At 38.9% G+C, this 22,730-nt stretch overlaps 3 protein-coding genes and 1 long non-coding RNA gene across 4 annotated transcripts in view; 1 reads left to right on the top strand and 3 right to left on the bottom strand.

The window, feature by feature from the left end:
* The window catches only part of LOC111345412 (Fanconi anemia group J protein homolog), a 34,883-nt gene extending 32,213 nt beyond the window's left edge, over positions 1-2,670 (top strand). The window contains exons 32-35 of the mRNA XM_088742220.1: positions 195-264; positions 904-1,071; positions 2,056-2,189; positions 2,528-2,670. Coding sequence (XP_088598346.1) covers positions 195-264; positions 904-1,071; positions 2,056-2,189; positions 2,528-2,584 — 429 coding nt within the window. The 3' untranslated portion in view covers positions 2,585-2,670. The remainder of the gene's footprint in view (positions 1-194; positions 265-903; positions 1,072-2,055; positions 2,190-2,527) is intronic.
* Positions 2,671-4,278: 1,608 nt separating this feature from the next.
* Positions 4,279-8,462, bottom strand: LOC148717221 (uncharacterized). Its single transcript, XM_088742224.1, has 2 exons — positions 7,731-8,462; positions 4,279-7,433 (listed from the first exon to the last, which is right to left on the bottom strand). The coding sequence occupies exons 1-2, from the start codon at positions 8,460-8,462 to the stop codon at positions 7,410-7,412; spliced, it is 756 nt and encodes a 251-aa protein (XP_088598350.1). The 3' UTR covers positions 4,279-7,409.
* Positions 8,463-18,977: 10,515 nt separating this feature from the next.
* Positions 18,978-20,854, bottom strand: LOC148717222 (uncharacterized). Its single transcript, XM_088743650.1, has one exon. The coding sequence runs from the start codon at positions 20,852-20,854 to the stop codon at positions 19,598-19,600; it is 1,257 nt and encodes a 418-aa protein (XP_088599776.1). The 3' UTR covers positions 18,978-19,597.
* A 1,590-nt stretch (positions 20,855-22,444) lies between these two features.
* Positions 22,445-22,730, bottom strand: part of LOC148717223 (uncharacterized) — a 963-nt gene continuing 677 nt past the window's right edge. Inside the window, exon 2 of the long non-coding RNA XR_015994396.1 lies at positions 22,445-22,730. This exon is cut by the window's right edge and continues 235 nt beyond it. This is a non-coding gene — a long non-coding RNA (uncharacterized LOC148717223).

Raw genomic sequence — 22,730 nt, forward strand, 5'->3', positions numbered from 1 at the left:
GTGTACAGTTCTTAATATGGCAAATGAAAGTTGTATTCGTAGCCAGGAAATGACGCTGGCATAGGGCTCATTATTCTTGTTCGAAAGCTTATTTGCGAGGGTTCTTAAAAAGTTCTGACAGTCAAGTCCCATGCCTCCGTTTATACCAAACACCAACGGTGTACATATTTTTTAATTATTTCATTCTAAATAAGGAAAAACCAGAGGTAAAAGGTGGCAGCCAAATAGTATGTTGTGCTCGTTGTGGAAGCAGCCTTGTTTCAGGTGAGTCAATAGTGCTGTTGTGCAACAAAGTATGTTCTCAAGCATTCCTACCCGTATAGATAAGCCATATATTTGGTATAGTAGGTACGAATACTTTTTGTAACCGGTTGTCAACCCAGGCCGAGTTTTGTCTTGTGTTCTTGTTTAACCTTTACGTTCTTAAGATCAGTGTGTAAGTTCGGTATGCATATTTACTATACTGTTCTCTATAGATTTTCCTATGGTACTGACAAGGAGAATTTGTTTAACAATCAAGAGGATCTATAGTTATTGATCATTTCCTTATTCTCCTGACCTTACTGTGCGATTCAGGGGTGATAATGTAAGGAGAAATAAGATGCTGGTCACTCCTAGGGTTTAAGGGTTAAGGCACTTTACCCTTTTAGTGTCTTTCTCCACCTTGGGTATGAATGAGTACAAATGAGCATAAATGAGTACCGGGGGTTTGTCAGAGTAGCCTGCCTGATGAAATGCTCGGCGATACCCTGTGATGGACTTTTTATGCCTTCCAGGGAAAATAACATTACGGTTAGTTTTCATGCGGCGAAAACTAGAATGAGTTGCGACAGTGGGCCGTTAGGCTCGGAAACGGAGTTTACCATAATTGATTTTTGTCTACTGATCTTTTGATCCTTGTAGGCTGCGTCGTTGTTAGACCCTTTCCACAAAATATTCCGGAATTGCTACGAAGTTCCTATCGGACGTTGCATACCATCGATGACAAAAGCATCAATGTTATCGACAAGGGGGCTTCTGAAATTTTCAACCTGGGTTACCGGATAGATGCAAACAACGATAATTTTTCAGGTGATGAATAACGTATTCCTTTATTATCCAACTACACTCCGTAGAGTACAAATATCGCGCGGTATTTGTACTCCAGAGAACCAGTTAGACAGGTTTTCTCGCATCGCTCAAGCGAAGTTGAAGTTACGAAAAAATAAATGGCGGACAATTTGAATCATATTTCCGACGACGAAGAGTCGGAATGGCTGGCAAATTTAGATCCAAGTTTATTAGATGAATTGAACGAAGAAAAACAGTTAGAAAATCAGGAAATTTCTTCATTTATTGAGGAAAACAGAAGCAGCAACACGACGACGCGCCAATTTCGTTCCGCTTCCCATACTTCTGTCGCGCACTCCCCGTAAATAAATATCCGCAAAATTCCGGCTCGCACTGAAATGATATTTCAAAATACGGCACAACTCGTAATAGTACCCAGCGATACTACACAAAACGTCTAGTAAGATATATTTATTTAAGTGCGATTAATTTGGTACGTTTGTTAACTCTTAACCTTGAACTCCGTAAGGAGTAAACATGTGACGCAGCAAGGGTTTTTAAGACGATTGGCCCTTAAATTTTTTTGTTTGTAATTTTGATTTCTGGTTTGTCTTCGTTTGTTTTGTTTCTGTTCATTTTCGTAACGTGGGCGAAACACAGTGTGGTCAGTGGATGGGTGGATGCTCCCTGCACTTCTCACTTCAAGCGAAAACGACCGAGGGCCTATATTCCCCAGTACGGCTCGAGCCAACTAGTAAGGAAGTTGATATATGGCAATCGGACCAAACTTGCTGATTTTAAATTGCCTGGCTTTCGCGAACAAATGTATACGGCTTACGACCGTTTTCGTGGAAACGATCCTTAGGGTAAAAATAATGACCAAGTAAGAACCAATCAGAACACTCGAATTTACCTCAGGAATTCCTTGCCGTATTGTAAAGTTATCTTTTTATTTCGCGTAAAATTTGACAGTTTCTGACTAGTTTTCAACTATTTTGGTTGTAGGAGTGAATTCTGTTTTCGTGCCAGAAAGCGAGATCTGCTACATCCCTCAGGTATGCAAGGTCTGCCAGTCTACAATGGGTGACTCACACATCGTAGGCTTACAAGTGGTATCCTTCAGAACTTCCTCTGAAGAGGTAATGCAGCGTTTTTGTATTGTTCTTAATTCATGTCTTACGCGAGTCCAAATTCCCTTCTAATATGATGACTTCTTTACGGAGGGCCTCGTGGAAGATCAATTTGAAGTTAGGAAATTTGACTTTCTTTTCAAACCAATATAGGTTTTGCACAGCAGCCATGTTGGATGGCAGGAACAATAGATTATTTTACCCATGGGAAACAATTTTCTTTCTTATGCAAAATATTTTCATTGTCCCTGCCATCCAACATGGCTGCTGTGCAAAACCTCTATTGTGATGTTAGCCCTCGTTATTCGCCAACTGACACGTATCTGTGGTTCACTCTTACTTGACAGGTCTGGCTATTTCCTAGTATCGTTGTTAGTCGTCAACCATCGAGCCACCAGAACTAAAAAGACTTGCCTCACTTGCTTCTCTGGAACTCTACTCTGTTGTGTCACTGAAACGTGTAATGAATAAATGAGTTGATATCCTGTGATTACGACTTGACCATTCCATCAATCATTCACGTGGTTGCTTGTTGCATTAATAACTTTTTCTGTTTTGCTTGTTTGTGTTTTTGTTTTTACCTCAGCTGGGAAAATTTCGCCAAGGCGACTACTGTCTTTTTGCGATTATGCGGTTATTTGGTTGTTACTGACTTGCTTTCCCTGCCCAGTCTCTTCCCAAAGGGTGACCAGCATCTAATTTCTCCTCACTCTACCACTATCGAATCAAACATTAAGGTCATGAAAGTAAAGGAAATAATCACCATTTAAATGTGAAATGTACAGAGAACAGTATGGAGAGTAAGCATACTGATGTTCGGACGTGAAAGGTCAACTGTAAGCTCTAAAGTATGTTCCATATGGCGCAACTTTTTGATAAATTTTAATTGTCAGTTAATTATTCGATCAATTCATCAATTGCAGTTAAAATTGTAAGTTTTGCAAGCAGTGCATGTGCACCCGTAACAAAGGGTATTTAAAAACATTTCAAGGATCTGACGGCTTTTCAATACATTCACTTTATTTTAGAGTGTATTTTATTAACTAATGGTGTATTATCTAGATCACTAATTGCAATTGTGTAATTTTAAGATGCATCACGAACGATACTCTTTTGATCATTATCTTGTGATAACCCGTGATTGTCGTTACCTTAATTTTTTCTTTTTGTCACATTGGTAACTCTAAGAAATAGCTCAATGTCCATTGCACATGCTCCAACGAAAACAACAAACCTTTGCTACTAAGCTTGTGTATGGTGTTATTGAACCTTACCCGTTTGAAAGGCAAGGTTTCAAATATATTTATGATTGAAAACTTTAATTGCCAGTTGGAAAACAGATTTACTCACGTAGCAAAAATCTTGATGAGTTTGGGGTATTGGATTGATGCTAATTTTTGAGCTATATCTTTTCAGACGGTTTTGCTGTCTGTATTGTGCCCTTTGCCTGTAGGCTCGATTACCAGCCGCTGTTGGGGAACAGGAGCCCGCGCTCCTCCCCGAACCCACGGCCGTCTCTTCTCGGAGAGCAACGAAAAAGGCCGGACTCGAGAGAGCGGCGGAAATCGAGCCTGCTTCACCTGTAGCACACTAAGAACAATCCCACAAACTGACAAACCATTGCCTTGCTCAGATACGAAAAGTCTAAGGGTCACGGGTATTTGGTCAATGCTAATTTTTTATTAATTTTGTACCTTTGCAGACACTTTTACAGTTTATGTTTGTCCCCTTTCAGTGATAGTACACTTAGAACAATCCTCATAGACTTGCATACCAGTCTTTGTGGGGCTTGGACCAAATGGATTGATTCAAAACACTTCTTTTTATTAATAATAATATTAACATATTTATGCAGGATGACCAATTCAGTTATAAAAAAACTGCTATCAACATGGGTCCTGCGGGGGGGGAAGCCACATACACAATCTAAGAACCTATATATGAAAAGAGATAGGAATACTAGAACTAGATTCCTAGATGATCATTGTCGGCCCCTTTATAAAAAAAAATGCTCTTTTGGTTGATTCTAATTTAACCCTGTCAATAATAATGTTACGGAGAATTCCCGCACGCGCTAGTCAAGTAATCTTGGACAGTATACTTTCACTTGATTAGGGCTTTATTTTCGACATTTCAACATTACACGTTCCGTTCTACGATCAACCCTATCTATTCTATTATGACTTAAGGTCACAAAAATCGCTACATTTATTAGCTAAGGAAATCTACAACCAGATACGTAATCCCGTGTGGGGATCAAGGCTTACTCGCGTCCTACAACGATTCGTGGGCATTAAGTTCCTTATCCTCTCAAAATACCTGATAAGATACATCATTGTTTTGATTATTCTATGCCGCAACGCTTTCTGTTACATTCTACTTTAACGGTAACGAAATCACAATTTACTGGAAAACAATAATATAATAAACGAGGAAGTTAATATTTTAAGCGTGTAAATGCTTCACGACAGATAGATGTTTGGTTTATTAAGACCTCTTGCAGTATAAATAAATGAATTACAGGTCCGGCCATCAAAGAATAATAAAACATTTACACAAGTATACATGTAAGAAAAAATTTTATTGCTTTAGCAACTAACAAGCATCTACCACAAAACTAGTCACGTGCAATGCACATAGCGTATTTGTATAAGATCAAGTTCTTAAACCTGACAGTTGAAGTGCCGCGGATATTTGAATTTCTAGGTCTTAGTGCGTAGTTACATTGAATATCTACTCAGGCGCGACTTGTACAACTTACGACTATAACTTATGACTTTACAGAGAAGAAATCATAACCAAGCTTATTGCCCTTCGACCATGAGGCTCAAGACATCCATCTTATCACTGGTAGATTAAATCAGTCTAAGCATACGCTTAACTTAAAAGGTTACATAGACAAATCGATATACTTTTCAGGGCTCTCTTTAAACTAGCTAGTAGTAGGCCTATGACGGGTTCTGGCTCATTTTTCCTGAATTTACGTCAAATTATCATGAATATACGTTAATTTAACACTTTCATGACCCGTTTTATGCTCTCTCGTTAAAATATCGTGAATTCACTATAATTTATCACTTTCGGGAGATTCTTTAAGTATGTTTATGGCGTTCACGTTAAAATATAGTGAATTCACGATATTTTAGCACTTTCCACCATCTCGATTTGCCAAATCACGTCAAATAATCGTGAATTCACTATATTTTTGCACTTTTCCCATCATCTATTTGTGGTATTCACGTTAAATCATCGTGAATGCACGATAAAACGACGGCGTGCCATTTGCCTTTAAGTGTGTTGTGTGACGGCTTTGTGGTGTCTGCGGTTTTATGCAAATTTTTATCAAACAGTCTAGACTTAGACTTAGAATTTTTACGAAAAAAAATACATCACAAAACAAAACTGGCGGCCGCCAGAACCTCCCGAAGGAACTTAGTTTTTTACTTTGTGCAATGTTCCTCCGGGAGGTTTTTGCTTTTTTTATAAAAGATGTCTCACTTTTTTTTTATTTTAACTCTGAGCGCCCATCGTTTGAACTCTTTATTTTTACTAGGTTAGCGTCCTAGGCTTAACTCTGAGCGCCCATCGTTTGAACTCTTTATTTTTACTAGGTTAGCGTCCTAAGCGTCTGCCGACGGGAGGGTTTAAATGGGTAGATGAGAAAGACTTTGAAAAATGGAAGAAATTCCCCTGCATTCTCGAAGTCGACCTGAAAGGCGTCAAAGAAGAGCTTCACGATCACTTCAACGAGTATGCACCCGCTCCTGAAAATCTGTTGATTGGGAAAGTGCATAAGCTGACCTGCACGTTAAACGAAAAGAAAAAGTACATCATTCATCACAAAGCGTTGAAGAAATACATGAGCCTTGGAATTGAGATCGGAAAGATTCATAGAATTATCAGGTTCAAAGAGAGTCCTTGGATGAAGAAGTACATCAATAAGAACATAAAATTGAGAGCAAAAGCAAAGAATGACTTTGAAAAAGACTTCTACAAGCTGATGAACAACGCTGTCTTTGGTAAAACCATGGAAAACATTCGAAAACGCGTTGACGTGAGACTTGTCACCAGAGAAGAGAAGGCAAAGAAGTTGACAAACAAGGTCAACTTCAAACATTGTACCATCTTCTCTGAAGATCTCAGCGCAATACACATGGGGAAGACACAAATTCTTTTCAATAAGCCTCTCTATCTCGGGATGAGCATCCTCGATATTAGTAAGACATTGATGTACGACTTTCACTACAACTACATCAAACCTAAGTACCCAGAGGGTAAATCAAAGCTTCTTTTCACAGACACTGATAGTCTTTGTTATGAGATTCAGACTGAAGATTTCTACAAAGATATAAGTGATGATGTAGACCGTTTGTTTGACACGAGCAACATTAAAAAGGGGCATCCTTCTGGGATACCGACCGGTGTGAACAAGAAGGTGATTGGAATGTTTAAGGATGAAAAAGGTGGAAGGATCATTGAAGAGTTTGTCGGTCTAAGGGCCAAGCTGTACAGCTACAAAATGTTTGGTGATGAAGAAGAAGTGAAGAAGTGTAAGGGAATGAAGGGAGGAGTGGTAGATCGTACCATCAACTTCGATGACTACAAGAGATGTTTATTTGGTGGTGGAAAACAACTACGAAAGATGAACACGCTTCGGAGCCGAAAGCATGAGATGTATATGGAAGAGATCAATAAGGTTGCACTATCCGCTGATGATGACAAGCGAATCATTTTACCGGACAAAATACACACACATGCGATAGGGCACCACAAAGCCGTCACACAACACACTTAAAGGCAAATGGCACGCCGTCGTTTTATCGTGCATTCACGATGATTTAACGTGAATACCACAAATAGATGATGGGAAAAGTGCAAAAATATAGTGAATTCACGATTATTTGACGTGATTTGGCAAATCGAGATGGTGGAAAGTGCTAAAATATCGTGAATTCACTATATTTTAACGTGAACGCCATAAACATACTTAAAGAATCTCCCGAAAGTGATAAATTATAGTGAATTCACGATATTTTAACGGGAGAGCATAAAACGGGTCATGAAAGTGTTAAATTAACGTATATTCATGATAATTTGACGTAAATTCAGGAAAAATGATCCAGAACCCGTCATAGGCCTACTACTCTAGCTATGCTAAATGTGATGTCCCTGTTTAAATATTGATTAAATACATAGACCGAGGTTTTCCTTTTGGCCCTTGGTAGTTCTTCACAACATAAGAATTTCGGTGTCCTGCGTTAAAGTGAGAGTTTATATTGATTAATTAAAAACAGTTTGTTTCCATTTCAGTGTATTTACAAAATGAACCTAAACGGGGAGACTGAAAACTGACACTTCTCACTGAAAAGGTAAAGACGAGTTGAGTAACGTCTCTCCAGAAATGAAATTTGCTTTTCCAACAGAGAGAGACAAACGGTAGAATAAAATTGCAAGGAGAGAGGGAATAAGTTGATGGATACAAAGATGAAATGAAACATCACTCTTCACCTTTTTGCCCTAGAGAGTGACTAGCAATTAATTTCTTCCTACCTTATCTTCTCTCTTCAATTGAAGACAAGTTAGGAGCTTGGCCAAATCTCCACCTCGCTTACTCGCGTCCTCCCAGAACTGGTTCAGGTTTTCGTAGATTGCGTCCTGAGCAAGAAAAGACCTGATTCCAAGAGCAACAGTTCCAATAGCGGGAACACATGTTAAAGCTCCTCCCCAAGGACCGGAAGTTAAGACGGAAACAACACATAACACTGACGCACCAATACTGGCAAAAATGGCCCGGGTTTTGATTAATCGACTTTGGGTGATGTCGTTTAGTAGTTCCTCAATAAACTGCTCGAAGCGAGAATTCAGCACTTCCGTTCCTTTCACCATCTTCGGGTCCGATGTGTCACAGTCAATGCCATTTGGCTTTGAGAAGAATTGTAGCAGCCAGTCTGCCTTATCCTCTAACTCTTGGAACTTATGCCAATGTTGCTTCTGGCTTTTTTCCTCCAAGATCACAGTCTGTTCGTAATCTTGATAAGTCAAGTATAGTAGCCACAGAGACACAACGAAATGACCTCCCTCTGGAGACTTTGCAACGTCAGGTGACCCTGTACTGATCACTATTTTTATCATTTCAAAGCTGTCGCGGAGCCATTGCCTATCCACTGAATATGGCTTATAATAGCTTTGTGATCCGCTGACTGTTGGAGTTACAACCAGCACAATTAAAATCAGTACTTGGAAGTAACGGTACTTCTGGTCGTCATAAGACATCCTCGCCATAGATAGTCGCTTGCAACAATGGCCAGTGAATAAACTCAGAAACAACTCAGTACTTGAGTAGCAGATGTGAAAAGATCTCCTTAGGACTATTAAACCAACGATTACACTGAAAACAGACAAGAAAAAACGAAACAAATTAAATGTTTTGTTACAAAAGACGAGTTTGGAGTTTATTTAAGTACTTACAAGTTTGTGAGGCTTCGTAACGAGAAAAACAACGAATAAAAGATTAACTGTTGATAATCTCTTGGTAATTAACAACAACAACTGAAAAGTAAAGCAGGAGCTTATGTGATCACGTGACAACTAATTCGACCCAGTGTCCCTGAACAGGATCAAAAAATAGTTAATGACAGCAGCAGCCGCTTGGGAGTCTTGAAGAAAAGACACGACCGTCGCTGATGGAAGCAGTTCTCACGCAACCGTAAAGCGATGGGGGACCCAGGTGCATCCACAACTCAATAGTGTGCACTGTAGTGTTCACCATTCGTTTTATACCTCCGACGCGGGAGGTTCCTAAGCACGAAAGAAGCGCAAGAGTTGCGCGAGGCGATAGCCGAGAGCGACTCTAGCTTCTTGACTTAGCAAACTTTCTAAGTGCATCCATAACTCAATTGTGTACACTGCAGCGTTTACCATTTGTTGCGTTCTTGTACCTCGAACGCAACCCCTAATTTGTGATGGGAGTTCCGTGCATTATTGGATGTCCTGTGCAACTTATAAGGGAGGTTTTTTTCGAGATTGCCTTGGTTCGTCGTCGTCGACACACATTTGCCTCGCTTTGAGGCGCTTGCTTACGTTTTGCCTCACTTTGACTAACTAACTCACGTGGTGATTTGCGTCCTCTGCGTTCATTCATCTCATCCTTCAAAAGAAAGTCTAAAAGATTGCCGAAGGTCTACTGAAGTCGGTAAGTAAAACACGCTCAGTAAAATTTTAGTTTGGATTAAGCATGGTTCGTCACTGTCTTTGGAAAATGTGTGCGACTCCTGGCGCCTGCATCAAACCGGGTTGTTTAGCTCGGCGGCCGTTGTCCCACAAAGTAAATCTACCGAGTTGTGTAGCTCGGTGGCAGTTGTGCCACAAAGTAAATCCCAAAGTAAATCTACCGAGATGTGAAGCTCGGCGTTGCCATTTCATCACGACTTGTGATATTTACGGAACCGGAAAAACACGTAGCGGCACTCAAGTCACTGAAATCAACAACCTAAACCAAAATACTGAAAAAGTTAAAGAGGGGAGTCGCATACACATTCCACTTAAGGCTTCGATAAATGATTCCCTTGCAAAAATGCTTTTTTCCAATTTAGAATGTTCATGTTCACTTCAGTTTAGTTCCAAAATGGTCACTATATTCTATTGAATGTTAGACGTGATTTCCTGTTAATTCAAAAATTAACTTTATTGTCCGCTAATTTCTCGCCAGCATATACATGTTCCTGTTCAAACACAATTTATTGTGTCCCAGCGTTCAGCACGAAAAAGTAGTGTTGGGTCTAATACTCAAGCTGTAAAGACTTGCAAGTAACAGTTTCATTTTATCGTAATTTTCAGTGATTGTTTACTTTTGAAATTCCCAATAAATAGAATTAATGATTACATCTAACAAGTTGTCAACTGTTTGCTTTTTAACAATACCTGACCCAGGTTTTTCAAAGCTGGGTTAAAATAGCCTAAAGTCAGTGCGAAATTTGAATTCACACTGCAAAGCTTAAATAGTAAATTCACTTTCATTCATTTTGTCAACAAGTTGATGATTGGATGCTCTTAAAAATTAACTGGAAAATTATCCGAAGAACTGCTATTAAAAATCCGGTTTATAAAAGCGCCAATCAGCCTTCAGCAACTTAGCTCTGTAAAACATCTGTTGCAGCAGTAAAACAAAAAGTTTTATTTACACGCCTGACACACTCTAGCCACTGTCTTCTCAAATTCAGGCACTTAAAACGAAGCATACAATATCACTACCGTTCACAACCTTTTCATAATGATGCACAGGTTAGGTAGAGGTTTCTCTGTATGCAACCGTTACGTTCAAATATTCAGTAACATTTCTCTATCGCGCGAACCATCCACCCTTCCCCCTCAACTGCTAGCTGTACCCCTACAAACATCGAACGCACTCGCCTAAGCTCCGATTACCCCTAGTTTTATAATATAACATCGATACATTGTAGCAAAAGAGTTTTCTTTTATTTAACGAATCTTACATGACTAGGAAAAACAAGCGCGCGCGGAAAACTACTCTTTGCATTTGCTCGCGTAAGCAGCTTACACACATAGGAAAATGGTGGAGGCTGAATTGACCAATCAGAACGCGCAATTTACTTTGGTTATGTTTTTACTCAATATGACAAACGACAGATGAAAATCTAACGTCATAGTGAATGATATAAACCCAACAGAATGTTATGACTTTTACTATTCATCGGGGCTGTTTGCCAGCAGATCTGACTTATTCTTGTTCACTACACAGTTAAGTGTAAGGACAGTTTCCAACCTTTGTTTGACGTTCGTTTACCGAGGAAGCCCCGAGTTTTTTGGTTTCTTAAGGTGATCGTTGACTCGTTATGTCAGAGAAAAAGATATGTTCGAGGTAACTAATTTACGAGAAAAATATCAAATAAGACTCTTTTTCCCGATGATATATATTTTTTAGAGTTTTTTGAAGCTGAACTTTTACAGCCACTACTTGAGAATGCCAAGGTTTCCTCTTGGTGAAAGTTGCAGACCCGTAAGTGCATTTACAGCCAAAAATACAATTTTTTAAAGCTCTACAGGCACTGAAAGGAGCTCGAGTTTGAATAAGTTTAACGTCTGAAATGAATCGTTTCCTTTAGACTCCATTCAGTTTATCAAATTCTGCTGACATGTTTGTAGGTTTATGCTCTTGATAACACCCAAGATTCATCAACGAAATTTTTTTGAACTTGTGGACCTTGTTTCGGTGATGGTTACTGACGTGGTATTAATGGTTTTCCGCCTGAACTTCTGCTACTGAGCTCATCGTTGTTTCAAACAGCGAGAATGTTGCTGACCAACAACGCGTTTTTTCAATCATAAACCCTTGATTGGCATGTTTTGAGTGAAAACTAATTGTGAGAGTTACAAAAAATGGGTTGAAATACCAAAACAGTGGAGGATAGAGCTTGCCCTTCAACAACAAACACTATACCTCGTCATAGTTTACACTGGAAGCTCACTAGAGCATCGCTCAAGCTACTTCAGAAGTGTACATCTAGATTTAAATTGCAGCTATTAACTGAAAATAAATTTGGATTATACTTGCCAAAAATTTAGACATATAAAATGGACATCTTTGAGCAGTTGGATTAGTTACATGTACCTAGTAGTTTGCAAGATAACTTTCATTATTTATTAAAATAAAATATCATTGTGTCATGAGTTTTAACAACCATTGACAGAACCAGTTGCTATTCATTACCCCCAGTTAGGAGATTGTTGTTCTCACCAATAGCCATCATACTTGGTGACTGGTTTCTTGACAAATTGCTCAGTAGAACTCATACTTAATACGCAAAGAAAACCATCACAGGAAACTACATGATGTACTGAGAAAATAGCATGCTTTGAAAGTTCAAGGTTAACCCTACATATCTGTAAAACATTTAGGTAAAGTTAAGGAAGGCAAAGTAACTTTCCCTTTGTTCTAAATTATGCCAGTTTCAAACTGGAGAAAATTAAATAAAGCACACTTCAATATCATCTTCAGGGTTTGAAAACATACTTACTGAATATGTCATTTGCACTGGAATAAAAAAGCAATCCAGTTGTTCAATATGCCTCCTTGGGTAAACAGTGCAAAAAAAAAATGAAAACATTTATTCACACAAGTTAGTGTGCAATAAAATATTGTTTGACTACTTTTGATGGTGAATGTCAAGGTGACACAAGAAGGAAAGCACCTCTACAATCCAGAGGAAGTGAAAAAGTTTGGCGAGTCTCAGACACCCTTGGACTGGAGGACAAAGTTACAACCAATAAGAATAGTTACTCTTCTTTCACATCCTGAGTTTCTTGAGAAATCACATCTGATCTATCACAACTTTCCTTCTTAAAAATTTAGTCAAAGAATCTATTATGGACATTCCTTTGTGAAACTCAAACTGAGAAAAACATGCAAAATTCATAATAAAATACTCCTTGAAAAAAAATTCATCAAATAATAAACCACTGGAAAGTGCAGATAATGGTCATGTACACACTGCTAAAGTAACTGATGAAATCATGTTTAGTTTCTATCTTCATTATACTGACCCAGTTAGAAGGAGGAATCGTTTAGTGAGGTATTATAGAGGTGGCATCCATATGCAATCCAATTTCAAAACTATTCTGTTGCTTTAAGGTGGCTCCCTAGAGTACTGTAATTATGAATAATCCTCCCTACAGAGCAAAAGTTACTATAATAGGAAACCTACTTCAGGTGGCTGAGCACAGTTTTTGCGCGCATTTTTGCTGACGAAAAGGATTGCAAAAAACAAACATGCCGTCGATAGAGCGGTTGTTTTATTTACTCAACACCTATCTGCACTATCAGTGCTATTTTTCTCTATAGTTGGCACAGTGTATTGAGGGCTTAAATCTTTTATTAAAAAGACATGTTAGAAAAGTTAACGGTACAAAGAACCCAGTAATTCTCAGCTTTTTCGTCATCACCGAGAGAACCCAGTTAAATGCAGCGCATGCGTAGTAAGTAAAAGAATTGCGATTGAATGGAAAATTGCTTTCTCAGAAATATGCCTATTACTTGAGAACTACTCATTAGAATTTCACCAAATTTGGCACGAAAATACTTTAGAAAATAAGTAACTGGAGTATTGAAAAAAAATTGATTTTTAACAAAGGAAATTCTAGATAATCGAGTGAATCTTCAACAAGGGATAAATAAAGATCTCTCTGTTAAATTGATAGCAAAATAGTGTTAACTTGTCAGCATCATTACAAGCTCGTTGCATGCAAATTATAGAGAAAAACTAATGGCTAGATTTTCTACAAATTAACAAAAGCGATTTTAAAGGCCTTTTTATATTTATTCATGTCACCATCACAACAGCACATAGGTCAGCTTAACTATCAAAAAAACAAAGTCTGTGTTGTTAATTTGCTGCCACTTTTGGCGACCGAGAGATCAAGGGTTTTTAGAGAAGATGGTGGAAGAAACACAGGTATCAAAAACCATATTCAGCCACCTTAATTCATTTTATAGTATGGCCTCCACAGATTTACCAGAATGGGTAACAATACAATAAGGCTTATGTCTGGAGTGTCAATTTTCTTTTCAATGTCATTACCATGGCAAAATCATATCTTATGACAGACAGATATATTCTAACTGTTTACCCAAATACCTTTTTAATATTTGTACTTTCCTTTGGTGAAGTGTTTTCATTCTCTGCCACATGATGGAAATGATAATGTAATATTTTGAAATGGTGAAACCTCAAGGTCATTCAGACAGTTTGGCCAAAATTCCCTAGTTTCCCATACTAAGTAAATTTGACTTCCTCTGACAGATTATAACACAAAAAAGATATTTGATAAAAACTGTATGTGGTCATGACTGAGTCAATTTTCAAAAACATTTAGCAAAGGGAATGCCAGAGAATTTGAAGTCAATTCCACTGCTTTTGTCAGGTTGATGTCACAAAAATCTAGAAAACATGCATAGTTCAGGCTTCATGCTCAAGTCCCCACACAAACATACACACAGCTGCTAAAAACATATGTTCATTTACTTTCATGTACATGTTAGTAATCAAACCATTTTGAATCATCTAGGGCAACTGGTTTTAAAACTCTTTTGAACCTCCTTAGTTGGATTCTTTGTTTTCAGCTACTTGAGCTCATTGCCACTAGAATGTAAAAATCTGAACAAAACAAATGTACAACAAAGCTGTGAAAACCTAAGGTGAAACAAGAAAAAAATTCCTTTTTTCCTTTCAACTAGAACCACTACACTATTTCCCACAGTTGCAGATGGGAATTGCTGTGACCTAACAAGAAACACCAATCGTATTCATTAAATGATCACAAGTTATTTTAATGTGACACGGTGTTTTGTTCGCCTTTCATTATAAAACCAGAACCTATTACAAATTATGAAAATAGAAAATAAATACAAGGTTTTGCTACAAAACACATGTTGTGCTAGGCGAGGAGACAGGAGACAAAAGGCTATACTGAAACCGTCAACAGATTAAACAAACGTTGCACAGCAAAGCCTTGCGAAGTCATAAGACTGAACATAAATTCAAATCAAATCGAAATAGGGCCCAAATGAACCTAAATAATTAAATCGAGCGATAAAATAACAAAATACGCTCATCCTGGCGGCTGGACGCCTACAGGAAACTAAACGAAAGATACAAAAATGCAAAAACTAACAGAAATACAAGCGGACTGAAAATGATAAAACGAAAGAAAGCGATAAAAGCGAGTGTTATAAAGCGAAAACTACTAGTTTATGGCACAAGTGCACGATCACTGAGGAACCCGGAAGCACAAAATAATCCTTTAAAAAAGCCAGAAATCGAGTAAAAAACGAAGGTTACACAGAGAAAATAAAGCTGACTAAAGGATTGCTTAAAAATTAGAAAACGATGGCAAAACTTACCGCTATTTAACAGACCAAAAATTTCAAAATATCATCACGCCATAGACCTTGCTCATAGGGTGACGCAATATCAAAGGCGTCCGTCGAGGGTCGAACACACAAGTTTATAGTACAGCGGTTAAAATTGAAATTCGTCGTGTAAGCTGCGGCACGTGTTCCCCACGAAAAGTTCAAACCCGAAGTGTGTAAAATCGCACTGAACAAAGGATGAAGATATACAAAAATGAATGAAAATGCACTTTCTTCCTAGTTAACTTGTGAGGTAAATATTTCGTACCTTAACACCACATGATTTAATGAGAATAGTGACTTCTGTATTGAAATTAAAAACTAAATGTCGCGTGTGGGTGCAGAGCGTGAGACAAATGAGAATTCCGTACTTGTACCCAACCTTCTGTTTTAAGTGCACCAGCTCGATGCAAGGCCAAGATAGAGAACACCCGCCCGTTTTGGCGTCAGCGACTTCACTACAAATATAATGACAGGCAACTAAAGGGTTACTTTATTCTCAAAGTGACTGCCGTTTTAAATTGAAGGAACAGCTTTTTTCACTTACGACTTAATAATTTTACACTTGTTATAAGCAGTGAAAGTAGACATTGCATGCCTATCATGTTCGCTCTTCTGTTGGCAGAACAGAGCAAGTCAATAAGTCATGTCTACAGTACTTAGTCGCTACCAGATAAATAGGGTCAATTTATTACAGCGAGAAACGCTTTCGTATATTTTATCAAACCGCAGTACACATATATGATTTTCATTTATTCAAATTTATTGGCGGATTTAATACGAACCAACATAATGACCTGCTCCCAGTTGGCTTGTTAGCTCAGTTTGTAGAGCACTGCACCGATATCGCAGAGGTCATAGGTTCAAATCCCGTACGGACCTAAAATTTTTTCAGGCCTTATTTCCACCTACTAGAAAAGTAGGGTTTATTACTGCGAAGAACGCTTTCATACATTTTATGAAAGCGCAGAAAAAATATATTATTTTCATATATTTACTAAGTCGTCCCCATCATAACGCATTCTAGTGTCTTAGTCAAAAATTGTCTTCGGTTTTTAAATGTCATCCTTTTGCGGGATTTGGCAATACTTGTACTCGCGGGTTTCAAAAGACTAATAATTTAAACCAGTAGTAAGCTTCTGGGAATAATGACAAATTCTTGAATAACAGCTTGCCACAGTAAATGTCACAGCCATCCATTCTATCTATACTACCAATTATTAGGCCACTTCACATTACCTTAAACAGAAGAGAACATAAAAGTTAATTCATATCATCAATCTTAAGAAATAAGAATTTCATGATCACGACACATATAGCAAAGTGAAATATAACTCAACTGGTTTGAAATTCATGGTGCACTTCGACTCAACATTCATTTCGCAAGGCAAAGCATTCTACTGAAATAAACAGGACAGAATACAGCTGACGCCATTCGTTTCGAATAACACATGAACATGAAGAAAACGGCACCAGTTTTACTCATGAGACAAAGCCCACGCATTTTTTTGAGGTTGATGGACTAGTTAGACCGAAAGCTAGATAAATAAACAATTAACTGACAATAGTGAGGGACTTGGGGGCCATGTGATAAATAAGTTTTACCAAAGTTTTTCCTCTAGTTAGCACATGAAGCTCGAAAAGGCAATAGTAAAAATTACCACAAAAACACAGTAAAAAAATAAGCCAAAACCGGAGTTGATTGAGGTAAGACGATAACAATTGTTAAGACACATGCCTACCTACCATGTACAACCACAGGCAGCCCAAGCTCACTACGAGAAGAGCGGACGTGACTCTTACCGTGTTGCGTTACGTTTTATATTTATAAAGGTTTGTATGGGATGTCATCGGTTTGCCTTAAAAGAGAGAAAAAAATGTCTTGTTTTGAAATAAAATGGGCTTACCTTATTGCCTTGTTGTTTTCGTTGTTGATTCCGAGCGTCTCAGGCCATTTTGAAGCGTTTTCGGCGAGTTAGCGCTATGTTGGTGTTCAACTGCTAAAAAAAGACAAGGCCGGAAACCTATTTTAGAAGCGTCCGTCGCCCGAAGCGAATAATTCCGCCAAAAAATTACCACCAGTCTCGATTCCTCCAGAAAATCAAAGCAGAGATGTTGCAGTTCCATTTTCCATTCACTCGATTCACAATTCCTCCCACAGATCTTTCACTAGCGATACTTACGGTGGCTTCAAAGGGACATACACTTTCCTCTCTCTTTTTTTTCACTTGCGACTTAGCTGCTACTTTCTTGCGACTTAGCTGCGACTTTCTTGCTACTTTCTTGCGACTTAGCTGCGACTTTCTTGCGACTTAGCTGCGACTTTCTTGCTACTTTCTTGCGACTTAGCTGCGACTTTCTTGCTACTTTCTTGCGACTTAGCTGCGACTTTCTTGCTACTTTCTTGCGACTTAGCTGCGACTTTCTTGCTACTTTCTTGCGACTTATCTGCGACTTGCTACTTTTTTGCGACTTAGCTGCGACTTAGCTGCTACTTTCCTGCTACTTTCTTGCGACTTATCTGCGACTTGCTACTTTCTTGCGACTTAGCTGCGACTTTCTTGCTACTTTCTTGCGACTTAGCTGCCTGGCTACCTAGCTGGGCCGAGTGGGACGCAGGCTAGGTTGCATTGCCGATAAACAACATGGATTCTCTAGAAGAACAGCTAGTTCCGGAGGTCCGAACCAGGTATTTTGACACTTTCTCCTGTCATTCGTTCAAATTAGAAATGCTGAAGGTACAAAAACTTATATTTGGCTTCATTCTCCTTAGATTTTCATTTTTTTAAGAGAAAAACGTGGGATTAAAGATGGCGTTTGCCAACAGTTAAAAGACGAAAGGGTAAGAATTTATTACGAACCGTTTCCTATACTGGACTCGAGATTGTGGCGCACTTAAATTTGATTTCTCAGATTGTCTTTTTACACTTTCCTTACCTTCTTATTACGTTTGGTTTACAATCGAGAAACCTTTAATCATTTAACTTTAAGATGGGACGGTTATTTGTGCTTCACTGGGAATAGTTTTGACCCTTTTCATAAATGGCTGCCAATTAAATTTTTTTTGTAAGTATTAAAACTAGCCAGACTAACCTCGGTTTTGCGCTTCTAATTTGAAAGAAATTTTACTCCCAAACGAGTTTAGTGAAGTTAATTTCATTGCATACAAAATAATTTTTAAATTGGTAGCTATTTATCATTCCTTGAATCCAAGGTAACTGATTTGGAAATAATTGGATGAGAGGAAAAAAGTTTTTTTTTTTTAATTTAATTGCTTCTAAATTGGACAAGCATGTAGTCCTTTACCCACTACTTTATGTAACATTCCAAAGTAGATGAACTTGATGTAGGGCAAACGTTGGGCCTGATATATGGCATGTACATGTTGAACATGATATACGGCAAATGTTGCTTGTATACATATGGTATTTCTCTTCTTGTATTAAACTCAAGATCTTACTTATTTACTGCTTGATATATTAAGTTGGACACTTGCAGAGAAATTCCATATAACCTCAAGATCTTATTTGTTTGCTGTACATGATATATTGAGTTGAGCACTTCCATATCTGTGTACATCCATGTATTATTCTATAGTATCTGTTGCCATTTTTTCCTTTTTGTGTTTCTTATCTTGGGAAATATACCCATAGGACCTGCAAGTATTTTATGTGTTTTTTCACAGTTTACGTATTCGTATTACACCTCAAGTGGCTTATTTTACTTGACTAGTTTGGCTCCATACTAGTTTGACTCCATACTAGTTTGACTCTAAGATAAACTCATTTTTCCTTACTACAGATGGACTTTACAGCTGTGAGGATGGCAACAGATGGAGATTTGCAAGCTCTTGGTTCGGTTTGGGGGGGCGACATACTTGCACTGAGATAATAAGGATAATGCTGCTCATTGCAATAGGGGATTAATTATTCTTTTCTTTTTATACATGTCATTCATGTGTACTCTAATAGGTTGTGTTAACATAACACTTTTAAAATGGAATGGAAAATAGCTCGTTACCTGCTATTTACTTTGCTGTTCTACCTTGTTGAGTTCATAGATTTCGAATTACCTCGCCAGATGATATCTTTACAATACACTGTACTGTAAAGAGTGTGAATGGTGGGTCAGGCAATTTCTCTCCCCCACAGGTGTGTAGTTTATGAATGAAAATAATCCGTTCTTAGTGTCAAGAGTTTAAGTTCCTTTCCACATTTAGAAAACATGTTGGAAACAGAGAAGAAATAAAGTTGATTTTAATTAGCATTTTTAATTAATTTACTTGTGTGGCTCGGTATCCAGCTACAAAATGATAGCGGCATTTGATCTGACCAACAATAAATACCTTCCGATGTACATTTGGCCACACTGAATATTTGCGAACCTAACATAGCCCTTTAACTAACTGCATACAAAGCTTTGTTTTTGAGTGTACCAAAAACACTGCTCATGCTGGGTAGCCTGTGAACAGGAATGAAATTCAACCATTCTTCTATGGTATGGCATTAATATGGTCCAGTAGATCTAAGTAGAGTTGGAGAGCTTCCTCTGCTGTTGTAGCTGGTTCTAGACCTTCATCCTCCATGATTAGATCGCAGAGCTCTTTAAAGTAGGGACATCCTTTCGCTTGTGGTTGCTCGGCACACGTATCCTGTGCGATTTCGATTTCGTCGATGTCAACAGGAGTCATGTAATCTTGACTCTCAGCTGATGCTGGAACGAAGTAGAGTACATCTGGCTTTCCCGACGGAGATTCCACATTGCTAGACGGTCGAATTCGGTGAACATTCCATTCCAGTGCAGCTCTGTGTAGTTCACTTTGTATGACATCCATGAAACAGAACTTCAGGCATTCGCGGTGTATTATATCATCATCGTGATACAAACCAGAATCTCTCAAGTCCTTAAAAAATGTAATCCACCATTCTGCACATCCTTGCCTCAAACGTCCCCACCATGCTTCAATTCTTTGGTTTGCTGTAGATTTCCCATACATGAAACTTTTATCACCTGCAAAGTCGTCATTCATGGACCGCCGAAAAAAACGCTGAATAGCTGCTAAGTTCCTGTTCTCAGATCCCCTATCTCCACGTACTATCCTTGCCGTACCTCCTAACTGTCTTGCATAGTCTAAGAAATATTGAGCTACTATACGAGGGTCGTTGTTCGAAGATGCAACCTCCAGCCATAGGATCCTTCGACTAAAGCCATCAATTGCACCATGAATGCAGAATCCAAACGGTTTTAGTTTGTCGTAGCCGTCAATGTGCCATAAGTAATTTGGTCCTTTACACCTGTAAATTCGTCGTCGTAGTCTATGCTGTGACCTATGCTCCACCCCTTCAGGATCAAAAACCCTCAAAACATGTCGAACGACTTCCCTCGTAGTAACAAGACCGTGCTGATTGATGAGTCTCTGATGCATTGCTCGATATCCGAGAAGGCTTCCACTCCCCTTCAGTTCCTCCTCGACTGCTTCTACCACCTCATTCAAATTACTTCGACGCCGACGTCTTGTACATCCCAACCGTCTGAGTATTCTTTTCAATTGTCTTAACGAGATCCCGATACCATGTACACTTAGGAGAAATAATGCAATTTCAGGTGCAGTAAGCCCAAGATTGAAGTAGTCCTTGATTATCTCGTCGCGTATTACTGCATTGTTCCTTATTGCCGGAGAGTAAGATGGAAGCACTGCCAGCGATGTAGAGCACACCGAAATGAAAAAGAAAACGGCGAAAAACTTCATAGCTATACTGTAAAGCCAAGGCAAAACAGACTACCTATTGTTTATAGCAGTCTACGTTGTTTTCAAATAAAACAACCTGGCCGGCTGAGGCACCAGGCAGCTAAGTCGCAAGAAAGTAGCAAGAAAGTCGCAGCTAAGTCGCAAGAAAGTAGCAAGAAAGTCGCAGCTAAGTCGCAAGAAAGTAGCAAGAAAGTCGCAGCTAAGTCGCAAGAAAGTAGCAAGAAAGTCGCAGCTAAGTCGCAAGAAAGTCGCAGCTAAGTCGCAAGAAAGTAGCAAGAAAGTCGCAGCTAAGTCGCAAAAAAGTCGCAGCTAAGTCGCAAGAAAGTAGCAAGAAAGTCGCAGCTAAGTCGCAAGAAAGTAGCAGCTAAGTCGCAAGTGAAAAAAAGAGAGAGGAAAGTGTATGTCCCTTTGAAGCCACCGTAGATACTTTTATCTCCAGATCGATCGGCTTTCCAATTTCGAATTTGGCTGCTTGAAACGTTCGAGGCCCGTTCGCCGATCGCACAGTATGTTGGGTAACAAAAATAAGCCCGGCGAGGGTAGCCAGCGGCATGCAGTCCAAAAGCAAACTCGTTAGCTCCCCTGGTCCCCTCGAGAGGTTTTGTCAAGACCCCGCATTGTTTTGATCGACCAATCAACATCGAATGGAAATGTGTTTACTAATTTAAATTTTACTTTGCTTTGATGACATTGCTGTTTTGATCGTTGCTTTGATCTCGTGAATACAGGATGGATAGTCATTGTTGATCTCATCCTCGAATTCGAATTCGCCGAAGTCATTATTTTTTTTGTTCCTGTTCTTTTTAACGTGATGACTTCATCGCTGGCATGGAAGGCATGGTAAGCTTTTAAAAATATAACTAACGAGGAAGACTAACTACGATACCTTCGAATTCTATCGCGGATACAATAAAATATTACGAATACATGTACAATATGAACATATTTTGTTGTAGGTTGCTGCGGAACTTTGAACACTGTGAGGGAGGTCTCTTTTGAGTCAATGACATAATTTCTGATGCAGAGCAAGTGAAAGAAAATTTTTCCCGTCTTCCTAACTCGACATTTTTCGGTCACTTAATAAAGCAAATATGGGGAAGCAGAGTAAAGCTAGTAAAACGAGGCTCGCACAAACAGAGGTGGGTGAAGTACTATGAAAATCTGCAGCGAAAATCGCCCTATAACACCAGTTTGGTTGACCTTGGCTACCCTCACCGGGCTTATTTTTGTTACCCAACATACTGTGCGATCGGCGAACGGGCCGCGAACGTTTCAAGCAGCCAAATTCGAAATTGGAAAGCCGATCGATCTGGAGATAAAAGTATCGCTAGTGAAAGATCTGTGGGAGGAATTGTGAATCGAGTGAATGGAAGATGGAACTGCGACATCTCTGCTTTGATTCTCTGGAGGAATCGAGACTGGTCGTAATTTTTTGGCGGAATTATTCGCTTCGGGCGACGGACGCTTCTAAAATAGGTTTCCGGCCTTGTCTTTCTTTTAGCAATTGAACTCCAACATAGCGCTGACTCGCCGAAAACGCTTCAAAATGGCCTGAGACGCTCGGAATCAACAACGAAAACAACAAGGCAATAAGGTAAGCCCATTTTATTTCAAAACAAGACATTTTTTTCTCTCTTTTAAGGCAAACCGATGACATCCCATACAAACCTTTATAAATATAAAACGTTACGCAACACGGTAAGAGTCACGTCCGCTTTTCTAGTAGTGAGCTTGGGCCTGTGGTACAACAGACTAGGAGAGCAAAAAGGCCAAAGACGGTTTTGGATCATGACTTGGAAAATCCACCAAAACCTCCCGAAAAATAATTCGCAGAGGGTTGTAGTAAAAGCAACTTACTCCTGAAGCTGGAACATTT

Source organism: Stylophora pistillata, chromosome 13 (genome assembly GCF_964205215.1).
Source record: "Stylophora pistillata chromosome 13, jaStyPist1.2, whole genome shotgun sequence".
Taxonomy (NCBI): Eukaryota; Metazoa; Cnidaria; class Anthozoa; order Scleractinia; family Pocilloporidae; genus Stylophora; species Stylophora pistillata.